Source organism: Pipistrellus kuhlii, unplaced genomic scaffold (genome assembly GCF_014108245.1).
Source record: "Pipistrellus kuhlii isolate mPipKuh1 unplaced genomic scaffold, mPipKuh1.p scaffold_m20_p_25, whole genome shotgun sequence".
Lineage (NCBI taxonomy): Eukaryota > Metazoa > Chordata > Mammalia > Chiroptera > Vespertilionidae > Pipistrellus > Pipistrellus kuhlii.
The window spans coordinates 2,157,641-2,175,984 of NW_023425524.1; the positions used below are offsets into that span (position 1 = coordinate 2,157,641).

Consider the following 18,344-nt stretch of genomic DNA (forward strand, 5'->3'; position numbering starts at 1 on the left):
CCGCCAAAAGCGGGACGTCTGGTCACCTTATTAAGTGCCTCACTCGCCTAAGAGCCCATCAGAGCCAGGTGCCTGTGGCTTGTTTCAGAGGCCCTCTTCAAAAACCGGGAGTCATTTTCTGAAAAACACCCTAGGTTTCTCATCTCAAGCTCGAAATCAACTTACAAACTGTAATAATCAACATTCTATTGGAAAAAATTATGTATGTCCAACTTACCGTGGTTGTCAAATAAGCGACGAAAGGCGTGGCACTGGCTGGCTCTTCGGCGGGTGCTTCTAGTTGCTCTTTTCCATCAACAGCATCGTCAGGGGTGCTTTCCGTTACAAACAGCCCTACAATTGGGGCAAAGGAATATTTTATTGTATGCTGTAGATTAAGAACTCTTTCTCTTCACTTACAATATCTATGAGTGTCCACTAAGTAGAAAGCATTGTGCCTGGATCTGTGACTCTTTAAGACGATTATATAGAGCACATGTGTCAAACACAAGGCCCGCGGGCCAAATCCGTCCCGCCAGGCCTTGCAATGTGGCCCGCACCGCGCTGTCATCACTGCACTCCGCTGTGTTTCCATCACAATGACAGTTTATGACTGTTCAGTAAACCATTCGGCCCGCGATTTAGGCTGGATTTTAGATTTTGGCCCCTTCTCTGATTGAGTTCGACACCCCTAATATAGAGAGAAAATCTCAGAATTCCCACTAGGGCCATCCAAGCTTTTCAGTTATAAAATGAACATAGCTCCACCCTTGCTGGTGTGGCTCAGTTGGTTGGGGGTCATACTGGGCACCTAAAGGTTGCTGGTTCGATTCCCGGACAGAGCACATGCCCGGATTGTGGGCTCGATTCCCAATATTTTGCTTTCTCCCTCTCCCTTCCTCTCTCTCTAAAAAAATGTTGGTTTTATTTTTTATTATTATTTTTTTAATATATATATTTTTATTGATTTTCTTACAGAGAGGGAGGGAGAGGGACAGAGAGCTAGAAACATCGATGAAAGAAACATCGATTAGCTGCCTCCTGCACACCCCCTACTGGGGATGTGCCTGCAACCAAGGTCCATGCCCTTGACCGGAATCGAACCTGGGACCCTTCAGTCCGCAGGCTGACGCTCTATCCACTGAGCCAAATTGGCTAGGGCTAAAAAATCTTGATTTTAAAATAACTTCCTCAGGTCAGACGAAATGAGTTGCTTTCCCACTAGACGTTCGCTGTCCTCTGTGATCCAGTTACTGTTCAAAAGTGTCCGTCTCCCCTGGACCATCCCATCCTGCAACAGTCAGTGTTGCCTCCTGAACTCGTACAGTATAACAATACATGGACAAAAATACCCCTTCCCTGTGTTTTAAAAAGGCTTTTACCATGTCAGGTAGCATTTTAGTAAAAGAACTTGAGCTACACTGTATTCTACTTTGGGGGAGGTGAGTATGGGATGGGGGTGAAACACTGAATCTGTGAGTTTTGGAGCAGTGGGTCTCAAACTTTCAACCAATCAGAATTTCCTAGAGCGCTGGTTAAACTCTGACTGCTGGTCTCCACCCTGGGAGTTCCTGTTGCTGCGGATCTGGTGGAAACTGTTTTAGAACCGAAGGATTTTAAAGTAAATTTTAGTTTAAAATTAGTTGTCTAAGCTAATGCCGTTACTTACCGTCTCCGGCCTGTGTCCTATGATTGAGCTCATGTGTCTTACCTCCTGCTTGTCTCTGTTGGTTCTTGGATTTCTCACTTTCAGAATGTGCTCATACCTGTATTACTTCCCCCTGTTTCCAATCTTTAATAACAAATCTCCTATAGAAGCTCTTCTTTATGACGTGCTTCTACTTTGTAGAGAAAAATTAACAAGCTTTACCTGGATATTCGTCTTTCTCGGTATTCGGCTTCTGTGACACTTCTAAGACACCCAGGGGACTAGTCACAGGTTGATCTGAATGGCCGGGCTCCTCGGGGATCTGCATTTTGAGATCTTCCATGTTCTCTTGGGGGAAATTACCTTCCAGCGGCGGCTGTGTCTCTACAGGGAGGAAGAATGCATTGCGCCGACAAAGCTTGCCGAGTCCCCCTGAACTCCTCCCACTGAGCAGCACCATCACAGCTCCAGGGCAACCCCCTCTGCCCGCCAAGTGCTGGCAGCTCATGGAGCCCAAGTGGGCAGGAGAATAAGAGTTTCAAATGATTTGATCTCACTTCGAAGACAGCTAACCTACACAGTGAAATGGACAAAGGAACCCACCTCCCAAAGTGCTTCATAATTAAATGTATTTACAGTGGGGACGTCAGTAACCTGACTTCCACACAGATAAATGTGCAAGAGAATCCCAGTCAAGAGCAAAACTAGGACATGTCTCTTCTACACAGAAATGACATGAACTCGTTTATACCCAAGCATGCCTGTCTCAGAGCCAGCACAGAGAAGGGCGCACATACAGAGGCAGCTTGCTGAAGTGCCTGTCAGTATTGTCAAAGCACCTCTCCCGGTCAAAGAGAACCCATTTCCAACCCTAAGAGGCTCAGGGCGTAGCTCAATGTGTGACCACAACAGAGCCGGATTTCTTTCACACCTCAGAATCTACCCTGAAAATTCGAGTTTTACGTTCTAATCCAATACGTATCGGCTTTCATAAAATGCAAAGGTGGTTCCTTGCCCAAATGCTCAGGAAAATTGGCACTCAGGGAGAAACCTGGACCCTGTGCCTTCCTGTCCGCCTGGTATTCCTCCATGTAACCTCAGTTCAAATCCCTGAGTTTGAAAAGCAGGGAGGCAGAGATGATGGCATGCAACTCAGAAGCAGCTTACATTTGGACTCTGGCTCAGGGCCAGTTCGACCACTATTTACTTAACTAGAGGCCTGGTGCATGAATTTGTGCATGTTTGGGGTCTAGCCAGCCCACCCTGATTGGCCTATTGGGCTAGGCTGACAGTGGGCAGGGGAAGGGGACGAGAGAGGTTAGCCAACTGGTCCTGTCCCTGACCAGGGTAGGTGGGGCCATCAGGAGTGGGGCCGGCTGGGGGTAGGGGCCGTGGGCTGTTGGCCAGCCAGCCCTGACCCTGGTTGAACTCCTGGTGGAGGGGACAATTTGCATATTAGCCTTTTATTATATAGGATGGCTTTTATGAATCAGCGACTGTGTTATATTTCTCTGCATCCTGGCTCAGTGCTTGGCCAATCTGAATGCATGAACCCCAGGGCCCAGTAGACTTGACCTGTCCTTGGTGACTGCTCCCCATGGGCAGAAAGCACGTGACATCCACCAAAGATGCAAGCTGGGAAATGAAGACCCTCAGGCCAGTCAGGTTATTTTGTGATTGAGAAACTCTGCTCCCGAAAGAGCTTTCATCATTTCACTTGAAGCTTGTGCCTGGTTAACAGGTCTGTTTTGTGCACCTTTTTCTCCTTTGCCTCTTTATCTTTTTATAAAGTTTCCTTTCAAAAGTGCTACCATTCTCGCCGAAACCGGTTTGGCTCAGTGGATAGAGAGTCGGTCTGCGGACTGAAAGGTCCCAGGTTCGATTCCGGTCAAGGGCATGTACGTTGGTTGCGGGCACATCCCCAGTAGGGGGTGTGCAAGAGGCAGCTGGTCGATGTTTCTCTCTCATTGATGTTTCTAGCTCTCTATCTCTCTCTTTTCCTCTCTGTAAAAAATCAATAAAAAATTTTAAAATAAAATCCAAAAGTGCTACCATTCTCAACTGTTCTAAAGAGAAGACAGCAAGAGATCCTTATCCGTGCCGCCTGAAAGAAGGCAGGAAGGGACATGGGGACATCACTGTGCTGCCTCCTGCCTTTAGACACGCCGTCAGCTGTGGGCAGGGCTCCGCAAATAAGGTCGAAGGCACTTCAGCGAACCCCCAACCCAACTCGTCAGGCCACAGGCACTCACCTTCCGCTGGTCCCCCCCAGCCGCCCTCGGGGGGCTGCGTCGTGGCCAGGGGCTCCGGCTCCTCCTCTGGGAAGTATCTGTACCTGACAAAATAGATCAGGTTTTGAACATCATCCAGCACCGCGGCCTCTTCAATAACGTTGCTTTCCTTCATCCCCGAGTCCCTCCATTCCATCACACGGGCATCGAGCATTCTCTCCGCCGCGTTCAAAATCTGCGACTCGGATGCCCGGAAGACCTTGTCCAGGACCTTCTCCACGTTGTAGGGCAGGCTGTCCCGCTGGGCCGCCTTCAGCTTCCGCGACATTTCCTGGAGCATGGCCTCCAGCGCGCGGGCGTCGAAGTACCTCTGGAACCGCCGCAGAGACTGCTGCTCCTTCAGGAAGCTGCTGATGACGGGCAGGTCCTCCCTGTGGGCGCTGAGCTCTGGCTTCGCGGTGGCGTGGGCAGGCTGGGGGCTGTCGCCCTCACGTTCCTCGGCGGCAGCCCCCTGGCCGGGTGTGTCCATGAACTTCTCTGCGTCCTCCTGGCCCGCCGTCGGGAGCTCTGCACCAGGCTCGGCTGTGAGCCCCGAGGCCTTCGGCTGGTCCCCGGGGTTGTCTTCTTTAAGATGAGCAGGGTCTGGACCCTGAAGCACTTGGTCTACCTCCGGAGTCCGAAAGTCACTCCCTTCGGGTGGTCCCTGAGATTCCTGATCGGCAGAAGGGCTTGCTTCTGATTCTGCCTCCGGGCCACCAGCTTCCTTGCCTGGCGTGCCTGCCCCTCTGCCCTCAGTTTCATTTTTGCTTTCAGTTTCCAAAATATAGCTAGTGTTTTCTTTGTTTTCTTCACTCTCTACATTGGTATTTGTGGCGTCAAAAATTCCACTTCCAGAGACGTGCGGATGAACGTCTGACTGCCTGTCCTGCATCTCAGGGCCTTTTTCTTTAGACTGTTTTGCACTTACAGCGTTTTCGTCCTCCAGCAGTTCTTCAGGGTTGGAATCGTCCTCCTCTGCTTCTGGTCCTTCAGGATGGGAACCCGGGACTTCTGCGCCATCGCTCTGGCCCGTTGTCTCTGCTTCTGGCGTGTCTGGCTGTGGATGAGGAGGATCTTCACTGGAGGTGTCCCCCGTGACCGCTGCCTCATTCAGCTTCGCCTTCTCCGTCACTTGCTTGTGAACCGCAGCAGCCACGTCTCCTCCTGGCTCCCCGGACAGATTCCTCCCCAGACCGGGACCCTCGTCTTCCAGCTCCACTGACAAACCAATTTCCTCGGGAGAGGAGAACCTAGGTTGATTGTGATTTTTAAGAAGCTGTTCCTCTTTAGATTCCTCACTCGGATGCTCTGCTGCAGGCACGTGTTGTTCTGGTCCCTTTCCGGAAGCATCTACTCCCTTCCCCACACTGTCTCTGGATGCACTGTGCTCATCTCCCATGAGCCGTGTACCATCCATGGCTTCCTGTTTAATCTTTTCTTCCTTCATTTCATTCCCTGCAGCTCCATGTTCCCTTATTTTCATGGAGCCACCTTCCGGACTCTGTTCTCCAGGCTTCTCTTCATGGACCATTCCTTTTGAGATATGAACAGCTGCTCCTTTTAGGTCATTTTCTTTTTTATAAAAGGCTGATTTTAATATTTCTTTGCCCTTCCCAATAGCTGGCAAAGAGTTGAGGTTACTACTTTGCGCAGAACCAGCCAGAGTCCTGTCTTCTTTCTTTCCATCCTCTGATCCTTTCTTACCTTCCGCCAGGTCCCTGTTGGATTCCTCAACTGTCCTCCCTTTTCCTCTAACATGAAGTTCTGTGTCCATTAGTGGGTTTTTGTCGTTATTGGTTTTAGGAACTTCTGCAGTCAAAAGACCATCTTCTGCCTTTTCAGGGACATTCTCATCTGTTGCTGATTGTGGTTTCCCCCATTTGCTGTCTGGGATGAATCCATCCTCACCTTCCTCTTCTTCCTCTTCACCAGAACTCTCGAAATCCATCCCTGTTTGTTCTGCACCTTCCTCCCAAGTTGTAAGTATATTTTTATCACCCTTTTTGATGCCAAGGGGCTGAGTTACCTCCACCTCATCCTCTTCACTTGAATTCTGCTCTTTATCGGTTGAATATTTCTCAACTTCGGATTTCTCTGGCATTTTCAAATCCTCCCCATCTGTGAAGGTTAGCAAGGGCAGCTCATCAAAGTTTTCTTCCTCCTCCTCTTCCTCCTCGTCCTTCCCAACTACGTAGTACTCAGCATCTAAATCCTCATCAAAATCGTCTTCTAACGAAGTAATGAGTCTGGTTGTCTCATCATCAGACACGAGTGCATCAGCAGTGGAGCCAAATTTGGTTTTCAAGTCCATAGTCATTTCTTTTTTCAAAAGTTTGTAAGCATCCTTCTTCTGCTCCTTTGAGAACTGAGGGCTGTTGCTGGTTATGTTGTTGTCACTGGCTGACACGTTTAATGTATCTGGAAGCGTGTCTTCCGCCGGTTCCACCGAGGATTGTCCTCCCTGAGGGTGATTTCTTTGACTGTTGACCTGGGGGTGGTTCTTCTGAGCCTCCTGTCCGTCCTGCAGTTCCTTGGTGCTCTCTGAGAGAACGCCTTCTCTTTCTTGTGAGGTAGCTTGCACTGAATCAGGCTCAGGGTCACTTTCTTCAGATACTGCATCAGGAGGTTCTTCCACAGGCTGAGAAGTCTTTTCTGGAGCTTTCTGAGAATCTCTGGTTGCAGAATTGTGCAAATCCAAAAATCCTAGCAGTTCTTCTACATTATAGTTGTCAAACTTGTCTCTTCCCCCATCAAAGCAAACAAAATCTGTCTCCTGTAAGGGAAAGAAAAAGCATTAGTGTATCTGGAGCCACGTGGCACAAGAGCAGACTCTCAGGCATGCCAATGACAGCGACGGCCTCAAGGTCACGTTTGCCTCTGGAGGGGCTTTTGTGCCAGCCTCGGGCAATGACTGTTCCTTAGCCAGGAGACAGGAAGCAGGAACCCACTTTTCCCTGGCTCCCTGCTTCCCCACGGAAATACTTTCACATGAGCAATACTCCCAGTTTCCCTTCCTTCTCGCTTCCCCCGGGAGGAATGACTCAGAAATGTGAGTTTGCCCTGCACCATCCCTGTTGTCTGTTTGGGACCGGCTGGAAGGGCTCCATCAATTGCTGAAACCAGTTTGGCTCAGTGGATAGAGCGTCGGTCTGCGGACTGAAAGGTCCCAGGTTCGATTCCGGTCAAGGGCATGTACCTTGGTTGTGGGCACATCCCCAATCGGGGGGTGTGCAAGAGGCAGCTGATCGATCTTTCTCTTTCTTTTTTTTCTTTTTTAATCTTTTTTTAATTTATTTTTTTATTTTCATTTTTTTTCTTTCTTTTTTTTTTTTTAACAAACCCTTGTGTCGAGGGCTGACTTTTCGATGTTTCTCTTTCATCGATGTTTCTAACTCTCTATCCCTCTTTCTTCCTCTCTGTAAAAAAATCAATGAAATATGTTTCAAAAAGCTCGATCAATAAATAATGGGGGCAATTTAGTCTCCATCTGCCTGACTCCTGGGTCTCTCAATTTATTCTGAGCACAGAAGGTGCAAGTGAAGTGTCAGAGATTGGGTCCCCCAACTTCCAACATTGATCTCCTGGGAATTCACCACATTAGACTCTGTCTAGCTCCTCTGCCCTCCTGCGTTCTAGGCTGACCCAGCCAGAACCAGGCAGAAACCCCTTTGCTGTCAGTTGGCTCTGAGTCTACACAGATTTTGGCTCTTATTTTCCTTAGGTTGGGAAAGCTAAATCAGCTCAAGATGTTTGTTACTGGAATACAGGTGCACAGGAAGTAAAAATGTAAAGGAACAGGGAATGGTGTCAAGAGGGTTCCCACCTAATTATTACAAGTGTAACTTGAACACCAGTAAGGGATATACTTTAAATCAGGATTCTCTGTGTCATTAAAATTTGCTTTCAGGACTCCCAGTAAACCTATACTCTTCCTTTCCCCCCTTAAAAACCATATGGACATAAAAGGGGCCACAAAGGGAAAAGTTAAAAAACCAACAAAGATAATTTTCTCCTAACAAAACTGTCACATTACTCTGGGGAGGCCTGACCTGTGTGGTAGGGATAAATTATATTTCCTTTTGTTCATCGCATGCATTTCTAAATTATTTTCTTAACTGAGGGAAGCATGCAAAGGTTGGTGCCAGGAGAAGGCAGATTTCCAAACAAGTGAGGTCCCTGTGACCAATGGACTGCTGGCTCCCACTTATTCCGAAGTCTCTTCATTCGGAGTGAGGCCAAGCAGGCAGCAAGGCTGATTGTATGACCCTTGGGATCATCGAGAATTTTTAAGAATAGCGATGAGCCGAAACCGGTTTGGCTCAGTGGATAGAGCATCGGCCTACGGACTGAAGAGTCCCAGGTTCGATTCCAGTCAAGGGCACGTACATTGGTTGCGGGCACATCCCCAGTAGGGGGGTGTGCAGGAGGCAGCTGATCAATGTTTCGCTCTCATCGACGTTTCTAGTGCTCTCTCTCCCTTAATCTCTGTGGAAAATCAATAAAATATATTTAAAAAAAAAAAAAAAAAAAAGAAGAAGAAAGAAGAAAAAGAATAGCAATGGCTCCAACCCATTCGGCCCCTCTCATCTGAGAGCTGCTCTCGGCCAGCAGCTAGCACCCTCTGCAGCACCTCCAGAAAGCGGCTCCAAGACTTCTGAGTGAAGGTGGGCATCGATTATTATAAATGTTAAAACTGCAGAAATAATCAGCTGAGTGAGGATCTCAGAACACAATCCTCGTCTTCTCAAAGCTATTTTAAGTCAGTGCTCCCTAGAGGAGTGATTTATAGAATTGGTGCCATCGGGACCTTGTAGATTTGCGACAGGACTGCGTCTGAAACTCTCACGTTCCCTTTTCCAAATCTAAAATGTAACCATAATCCCCTAAATCACTGACAGGTCAATGATAAGAAAATCCTGGTAAATCTGTATTTCTGGCCTAGTACGTAAATTAGTTTGATCAATTTAACCTGGTTTCTATCTATGTAAACTGTCTAATAGCTATTCCTTTTGCTTAAGAATTATCTCATTTTAATAACTAAAGGCAAAGATATTGAATTCTTAACTTTTTTCCTATAAAGTAACAAAGAAAAACCCTGTATGAGAGTACACGGCCTTGTATAAATGTGCTTCCATCAGATTATAAGTCTCCTAGATTCTCTTTTAAAATTTTTCTTTTATTCTATTTTTATTCTACTTTCAGAACCTGTTTCTAAATTAAAATCTGAAACACAAATGTTAACTTTTTTTTTTTTTTTTTTTTTACCCAAAACACATTCAAAGACTTTAAAAACTTCAGCAGGTCCTCGAATAATGTCTTAATCAATGTCATTTCATTATCAAGTTGTGAGATGCCATAGAAATGTAACTCTTGCTTATATCACTTAATCTGTGATAAAACTGGCTTTGTTTTATGTCCTTTTGCTTAAAGTCAAAGAACCCATAGAGAACATTAAGTGAGTACTTAATGTATTATAGTTAACAACCGATGAATTTGTAAGCCAAATACAATGGAGAACAACAACAACAAAAAAATCCACAACTTACATCTGCTGGAATTTGTAGTTCTTCTTTAGTATATTTATGGACTACCTGAAGTAAATCCTTTGGAAAATATCCAAAAATACGACCAACCTATATAAAAAGAATGGGTAAAAAAAACAACTATCAATCAAAATTCTGAACAAGAAATATAAATGAGAGAAATGTAAATGAGAGGAAATATACAAATAGATAGGTAGCTATCACCACAGAAACGCACAGTCACTGTGATTACAGAGATTATTATTCCAATTAAAATTGAGTATATAATATTGCTAAACCAATTTTTCTAAAACCACTTATGCTTTCTTTCAACACTCTTAATGCTAAACACAGGGCACATAAAGTTAGATTTGGAAGTAGATAAAAGATCTGCACAAGAGAAGATTGTTGTATACTATATGATTAAAACTGTGCAAATCAAAGCTGATTGGAAACATAATTCTAAGAAACCTCTAGCAAGAATTTACCTGCACATTTCATAGCATTGCTCACAGACCAGTACTTATGTCTCTCTTAAGCCAGTGATGAAAATCAATAGTTGAGAAAAATATAAAACTTCTGAAATGTATTGATCAGCACGACAAAAGGCAAACAAATATTTACTGATATGTATGGGTTGTAATGGCTTTTTCAAAAACTGGATTTTCCAGCCAAAACCGGTTTGGCTCAGTGGATAGAGCGTCAGCCTGTGGACTCAAAGGTCCCAGGTTCGATTCCAGTCAAGAGCATGTACCTTGGTTGTGGGCACATCCCCAGTGGGGGGGGTGCAAGAGGCAGCTCATCGATGTTTCTAGCTTTCTATCCCTCTCTATTCCTCTCTGTAAAAACCCAATAAAATATATTAAAAACAAAACAAACAAACAAAAAAACACCTGGGTTTTCCAAATATTTGGGGAGAAAATAGAATTCATATTAATCTACGCAGCAGCTTTAGATTTATGCAAAGAAAACCTCTGCAGAAGATGATCCCATTTATCTACAGCACTAGCAGCTAAGGTGATAGTACTGAGCATGTCCTCTCAGGAAACATACACTGCCAGTTACTAGCTGCAGTCTGAAAGAGCGGGTTAGATCCTTCCCAGTCATTCCAGGAGACCGATAGGCATTAAAAGCACCAAAAGAAAACAAAAGGCTATCTTATCACGAACTCCTAAAATATCCTCATTAGGAGTGCTCTTGTTTTATCTGGCAAGTACCTGAGAGCTAGTGCCTTGGAGATTAGATAAGCCAGGGCAATTAAAAACTGCCACATGGGCAGTTGGGAGTCTGAAATCCTAAGAAACCAAAAAAGACGGTAGGATGAAAACTAAGAAATAGAAAGAAGAATCATTTGAAAGCCAAGGAGAGAGAGTTTTAATTTCCCAAAGTGGAAGGGCCACCAAATGAGAAAGGAGAGTAAGGGCAAAGATCCTTTTCTCCTTCTCAGGAAAATTTTATTTAGAGAGAATGTGGAAAAGGGGGAAAAGTCAGATCTGTAGAGAAAGGAAATACATTTATCCTTGTGTCATCTTTGCTGTATAAAACTTTATTTTTATACTGGGGTCCCCATTCTTATGACCTAACCTCTCCCCAAGATGTGGCAGAATCATGGGCCCTTGTAACTATAATAAAAATAATTTTCATATCTAATTGGATTCCAACTATCATCCCTGCCAAGGAATTACTACTGATTTTATTTTATTTTTTTTGGGGGGGGGGGGCAAAATATTTTTTCAAAAGAACAAATTCTGGCCGAAGCTGGTTTGGCTCAGTGGTAGAGCGTCGGTCTGCAGACTGAAAGGTCCCAGGTTCGATTCCGGTCAAGGGCATGTACATTGGTTGCGGGCACATCCCCAGTAGGGGGTGTGCAGGAGGCAGCTGGTCGATGTTTCTCTCTCATCGACGTTTCTAGCTCTCTATCTCTCTCCCTTCCTCTCTGTAAAAAATCAATAAAAATATATATTAAAAAAAAAAAAAGAACAAATTCTGCATAGTTACTATGCAGACAAATGTCAACCACCACCCTGAAAGGAAATATTCAAAAGGAAGATGGCTTACACATGGGCCCTTCCATTCAGAGCTTAGATTTTATAGGAGCTAAGCCAGCACACACACATTCTTCAATGCAAAGCAGAAAAAAGGGTCCCACAAGCAGTGCAAACCCAATGTCCCCTAAACAATTATCAGAAGGCAAAGACCCCTTCTGTTGGGTGCAGGGGGCAGTGCTTCCCACAGAAGGCAGGATGAGAGCTGGGCCCACAAAGACGGCAGGCTTTCTAGACGTGAGTAAGACGGCGAACAAGAATATGGAGGTAGCCTAACCGGTGTGGCTCGGTGGGTAGAGCGTCAGACTACAGACTGAAGGGTCCCGGGTTCGATTCCGGTCAGGGGCATGTACCTTGGTTGCGGGCACATCCCCAGTATGTGCAGGAGGCAGCTGATGGATGTTTCTCTCTCGTGATGTTTCTCACCCTCTATCCCTCTCACTTCCTCTCTGTAATAGAAAAAAAAAAAAAAAAAAGTGTGGGGGCAAAAAAAAAAAAAAATGCAAGTTGAGTTCAAATGCTCAAACTTGACCACCAGATTAAAAATGCAGCGTAAAGCCGAAACCGGTTTGGCTCAGCAGTAAAGCATCGGTCTGCGGACTGAAAGGTCCCAGGTTCGATTCCGGTCAAGGGCATGTACATTGGTTGCGGGCACATCCCCGGTGGGGGGTGTGCAGGAGGCAGCTGGTAGATGATTTTCTCTCATTGATGTTTCTAGTTCTCTATCTCTCTCACTTCCTCTCTGTAAAAAAATCAATAAAATATTTTTTAAAAAAAAAAAAATAATAATAAAATAAAAATGCTGTGTAGGGACATGGAAAAAAACTCCCCAACAATAAAGATTACTAAGAAAACTCGTGGTAGACTTGAAAGAAACAGCATAGATTCTTCTTTGTATCAAATGATTCAACTGGGATTCTGCCTAAACGCAAGGACTGTCCCTGCCCAGGTGGCCTTTGAAGATTCCTCCCTGGGAATCGGGAACGCCAACAAAATCAACCTGCTGGTCCCAGGGAAGATTCTCAAGCCTCATGTTCTGTTGTTCGTCTGGCATTTTATTGGGATTGAAAGCTTTCTGGATATTTCTCTAATCTTGGACAACGCCAAGGACATCAAGGTCCGTTGCTACATTCAATAAATGCATAGTCTACATATCACACTTTAACAAGGACCATAGCTCATAAGCCTCCCAGGCAGCTCACTGCCAGTGAATCTCTTCATTGAAAACATGCTTTCCATGTCTGCTCTCAGGTCAGCCACGGAACCGGGTGGAATGGAGCTGCCGGGGCAGCTATTGGCAACAAGTGTCCGAAGAGCAGGAAGAGGACGGCCCAGAAGCTGCCAACAAAACAAACAAGAAGGCACGCGGTGACAGTGACATTGAGGTTTTCTAACAGCCTGAAAAGAGCACACATGACTGTTCCCGGAGCTGCCCGTTTTTCAGATATCAATAATTTAGTAAAAAACAAATGCACACAAGATCAACTTTCCTCGTGAATGCCCGAAACCCTATCTCACACATAGTTTGCAGGGAGAAGTCTCAAACCCATGATTCCTTTTCTTTTCTTTTAATTTATTGATTTTTTACAGAGAGGAAGGGAGAAGGACAGAGAGTCAGAAACATCGATGAGAGAGAAACATCCATCAGCTGCCTCCTGCACGCCCCCCACTGGGGATGTGCCTGCAACCAAGGTACATGCCCTTGACCGGAATCGAACCTGGGACCTTTCAGTCCACAGGCCGTTGCTCTATCCACTGAGCCACACCGGTGAGGGCCCATTTCCACCTTTGCTATGTATGGAGCATGCATGGCTGAAAGGCCTAGAACGTGATGCTGAAGAGCAATAGCTGGAAGCAATTCAGTTCTATTTAGGAAATCTCTGCCGAGCCCTTACTCAGTGCCAAGCCTGGTGCCTGCTGGGAACACACAGCAGAGGACAGGTTTCTGCCATTCTGGACCCCGAGAAAACAGTTACTAAAACCGTCAGTGCTAGACGAGCCCATTCAACGTCAGAAAAGAAAGCATGTCATTTTCTCCCATCTGCTTCCTGGCAGAATTCGCACGTGGCTCACCACGTCTGCAGCTTCTAAATTGCAATCCTTTTCATTTTCCTGAATAAATCGTGTGTGTGTGTGTGTGTGTGTATGTAAAAATATATATTTATATATAAGTATATATATATTGTGTATATATATTGTATATATATACATATATATATACACACACACACACTATATATATATATAATGAAAAAGGAAAAGAAACAAAAAGGAACGATGACAAATCTTTACTTACACTTCCAGCCCAAACTTCCGGCGTCGTCCCGGCCAGTTTATAGTAGATATGGACGTGGTCTCCCTTTTTAAAACTCACAAAACGACAGTCGGGGCCCGTAAAGTCCTCTAGCGCCTCAGCCCGGTACATCAACACTGTAAAGAGAGAAAAGAATAACCAGACATCACGATTCAACCGGCGCAGCCCGTGCTGATCGATCAGGAAATACAGGAACCCACTGTCAACAGCTTTCTCCCGTACTGTCTGCACTTGATCACTTTCTTTTTCTTTTTTTTAAATATTTTTTTTTTTATTGATTTCTGAGAGAGGGGGAGAGGGATAGATAGAAATATCAATGATGAGAGAGAGCCATTGATCTGCTGCCTTCTGCACCCCCCCCACTGGGGATCGAGCCCGCAACCCGGGCCTGTGCCCTTGGCCAGAATCGAACCTGGAACCCTACAGTCTGCAGGCAGCTGCTCTATCCATTGAGCCAAACCGGCTAGGGCTGCACTCGATCACTTTCCAGTCACATGCTCCAAGCATCTGAAACCTTCCCAGCTTTATCCTGATAAATCAGGACAGCGCCTGCAAGTAGACCGGGCAGAGGGAACCTCTCCCTGGTTTTCTTTATGGAAAATTCTGAGAAACAAAAACCAGTGTGTCCACCACCCCCGAAGGCTGGTCCCAGATAAAACTCTCGGTCCCCTCTCTGACTTGCTAGTCCTCGATCTTTGCTGTGTCATGGTCACAAAAAAGCTTCCTTTTGCAACTGAGTAAATTCAAGGACAGATGCTGACTCGCTTAAGCACGGCTGCATGCAGAGGCAATAGGGACTGGGGAGAGCACCCGGGAACCCCCAGGGGGTCAATTAACTTGAACTAACCACCGAATGGCACTATTTTTAAGTGGCTCTAATTGCTACCACCCGGCAGTAAACACTGTAGGTTTCATTTGTGGCCAAGTTGTCCTTTCCTTACAATATCTACTAGGTAAACTGATGGGAAAGGATGTCACACCCTATGAGACAGATCCAGTCACATTACAAGGTAATGTTTCCTGAAGGTAAAGAATGTTTACTGTAGCCCTAGCCGGTGTGGCTCAGTGGATAGAGCGTCGGCCTGCGGACTGAAGGGTCCCTCCTTGGATTCCGGTCAAGGGCATGTACCTTGGTTGCGGGCACATCCCCAGTAGGGGGTATGCAGGAGGCGGCTGATTGATGTTTCTCTCTCATCGATGTTTCTAACTCTCTCCCTTCCTCTCTGTTAAAAAAAAAAAATCAATAAATATATATATATATATTTTAAAAGATTTTTACTGTAGCCAACATTAACACATTAAGCACCAAACCTGTTTTGTCACCGGTGACTAACATGGCGCTTAAGGTGTTAAGAAGGTTTCAGAACGAAGTTAAAATAGCCTCATTTCCCTATTTCTATAAACAAAAGCCTAAAGTGGACATCACCTGTGACAGGGTCTAAGCAAACCTTGTGAATACTGTTCAGGAGTTACCTTCAGTCTTAAAATACAGGACTTAAATCACACCTGATCTAGAAACTGGTGGAAGTCTTTTTCTTTCTGTTGGCCACACACACAGTTTCTCATATAAGATGAAATGGACAATAAATGCAATTAAGTAGCAGAAAAAAAGGGAGGGTGGAATGGAAATAATACTTTTCTACATGGCAATTAGCAAGGAACAAACATAAAGGGGGTTATTTGGATTTTAAAATATATATATATTTCATTGAAGGAAGAGAGAAGAATAGAGAGTTAGAAACATCGACGAGAGAGAATCATTCATCAGCTGCCTCTTGCACACCCCCTACTGGGGATGTGCCCGCAATCAAGGTACACGCCCTTGACCGGAATCGAACCCGGGACCTTTCAGTCTGCAGGGCGACACTCTATCCACTGAGCCAAACCGGTTTCGGAGGTTATTTAGATTTTGAAGCAAAAAAAAAAAAATCTCATTATTTTAATGCATGCCATCAACCTAATTCAGATGTAATTGGGCGAGAGGCCGGATGGAAGGTGATAGGGAATGTAAGACGGGGGCCTCTCTGACCATTGGGAATAGCCTTGTTTCTCTCGGTCCCCTCAGAACAGATCAGTGAGGGATTTCTAATCTATAAATGGGATGACACCACAAGGCCAGCTGCAGAACAGCTATCTGAAAAGCACATGCGTACAACGCAGCCCCTACTCTGCTTCCTGCTGTTTGGTGACATCTGGTTGGATACCTGCCAGGTGGCCACTTAAGGGCCCTTCCAATACCTTGTCTCCTACCCGGGAAGCATCCGCGATGTGCTGCTCCAGGCAACGGGTTTTGAGGAACTCGCTTTTGGAAGCACAGAAGAGCGGGTATGTGGGAGTGCGCTCTGCTTGCTAATAACCCAGAAAACTACAGGAAAAACCCGCGAAGCTGCGCCGCCTTGGTAGCGTTTATTTATTTATTATTTACACGGGCCCCAGGGTTACTACACCCAGGAATGGCTGCAGGGATACAAACTCCAAATTATGAAACTGGTTTCTGAATAACGCCAGCTTGCCTATAAAGTAGCTAAATAGACCGTAGGCCGATGGCCTTCCCAGGAAGACCGTTTCCTATCTCTTTTTATCGACTATGTAGGACCAACCTTTCTGGAAGCGGTTGTCAGTCAGTTGAGGCTGCCTGAGGCCGGCTGGGAGGCTGCAAGATGGATCTTGGCTCAGAGATTCAAACAAGGCAAGGGGCTAAGGCTCAAGCTGGCTGGTTTTCTAAGACCCTCTGAGTATTGGACAGCATCACTGTCACTTTAATGATCCTCCATCGGAGCCTGAAGATCTCAGCCCTTCGCACCCTCCAACCCCCCCTCCCAACCCCCACCAATCTGGGGGCAGGGGAACCATTCCGCTTCCTGCACCCAGAAGAGGAGGCTGCGGGGTCCCAGGTGGCCGAGGCAGATGCTCCCACACACTGGAGAGCCAGAGACGGTGGCCTTTCCGGTGCCCTCCCTGCCGGGCTGCCCGGCTGCCTGCAAGCCTCCCAGGCACAGCAATGACAGGATGGAGAGAGACCTCGGCATACGCCGCCTGCCAGGACTCCAAGACCGTCCCGATCCCAAAGTCCAGTACGTCTGCCCAAAAGGCGGCTCGCGCCCCCAATCCTAGCGAAGCAGGAGGGCCAGGGGGCAGCGCCCTTCCCGAAACCTATCATCAACCTTGAGCAAGGAGTCCGCCCAGCGAGCCCGGGGCGCATCTGCCCCCGGACAGCACAGCAGCCACCCCGGTCCCCGCGGCGGGGCAGGAGGGCGCTCCGAGGCGGCGGCGTGGGGAGCCCGGGGCACGCGGCCCCATCGCCCATCGGGAGCCGGGCAGCTAACCCCGGGAATAACGGGGGCCACCTCCAACCCCCTCTTACCCCCCCTCCACCCCGATCAGCGAAGGAAGAAGAAGACACCGGCAACAAGTGGGAGGCGCAGACCCCCGCGGCCCGGGCCTGCTGGCCGCCCGGGGCGCCCGCAGAGCCGCCGGGCACACACGCAGGGGGACCCCGGGGCTCGATCCCCGAACCCCCCCGGCCCGGAGCTCCGCCCTCCCGCCCCGGCTGGGCTGTGGCTCCCCGGCGGCGGCGTGCGGGCTGCCCGGCTCCCGCCCCCGCGCCGCCCGGCCCCGGCGGCCCGCGGGCACTCACTGCTGCATTCCTCGTCGGCGCAGAGCTTGTGCTCGGAGAAGCGCCGGCTCGCGTCCGGCTCCAGCCGGCCCGGCACCCGCCAGGGCAGCCCGAGCAGGAGCAGGCACAAGGGCAGCCCCGGCGCCGCAGCCATGTTGTGGTCACCGCGGGGGCCGGTGACGCGGAGGCGGAGGCCCACGGCGCCAGCGGGCGGGGCCAGGGCGGGGCGGGGGGCGTGGTCTGGACGCGGAGGGGCGGGGCCGTGCGCGAGGGGCGTGGCCATGGCGGAATGGGGGCGTGACCGGCGGCTCCAGCGGGCGTGGCCAGGGCGTGTGGGGGCGTGGCCAGGAGCGAGGGGCGGGGCCTGGGCGGGTTTGAATTGCCGGTCTGACACGTCAGCACGGGCCCCCGGGAGCGGAGGCAGGGGGCTCTGGGAGGAGAACTGCAACTGCTTTCTTCGCTCTCCCCGTTACCCTAAGATGACCAGACATCCCGCTTTTGGCAGGACAATCCCGATTTAAAAATATATATATATTTTTTATTGATTTTTTTACAGAGAGGAAAAGAGAGGGATAGAGAGTTAGAAACATCAATGAGAGAGAATCATTGATCAGCTGCCTCTTGTACACTCCCCCACTGGGGATGTGCCCGCAACCAAGGTATGTGCCCTTGACTGGAATCGAACCTGGGACCCTTGAGTCCGCAGGCCAACGCTCTATCCACTGAGCCAAACCGGTTTCGGCTTTTTTTTTTTTTTTAAATAATTATATTGAAATTTAATCAAAGAAATGCAAAATTGTATTTAAGTTATTTTCACCCATTGGCCTGGTGGGGTAGGTTAGTTGGGTAGAATATCTTGAATATACCAAGGTTGTGCTGGCCGGTTCCATCCCGTCAGGGCACAGACAAGAATCAAACAGTGCGTGCATAATAACAAATCGGTATTTTTT

The 18,344-nt window shown here is 47.5% G+C and overlaps 1 protein-coding gene across 4 annotated transcripts in view; it reads right to left on the minus strand.

Moving 5' to 3' along the window:
* MIA3 (MIA SH3 domain ER export factor 3) overlaps positions 1-17,584 on the minus strand; it is a 38,614-nt gene extending 21,030 nt beyond the window's left edge. For all 4 annotated transcript variants that reach the window (XM_036453639.2, XM_036453636.2, XM_036453637.2 and 1 more), the window contains exons 1-6: positions 17,416-17,584; positions 13,761-13,894; positions 9,444-9,530; positions 3,880-6,670; positions 1,850-2,011; positions 218-333 (exon numbers count right to left, since the gene is read on the minus strand). In XM_036453639.2, coding sequence (XP_036309532.1) covers positions 218-333; positions 1,850-2,011; positions 3,880-6,670; positions 9,444-9,530; positions 13,761-13,894; positions 17,416-17,548 — 3,423 coding nt within the window. In that variant the 5' untranslated portion in view covers positions 17,549-17,584. The remainder of the gene's footprint in view (positions 1-217; positions 334-1,849; positions 2,012-3,879; positions 6,671-9,443; positions 9,531-13,760; positions 13,895-17,415) is intronic.
* Positions 17,585-18,344: the final 760 nt, after the last annotated feature.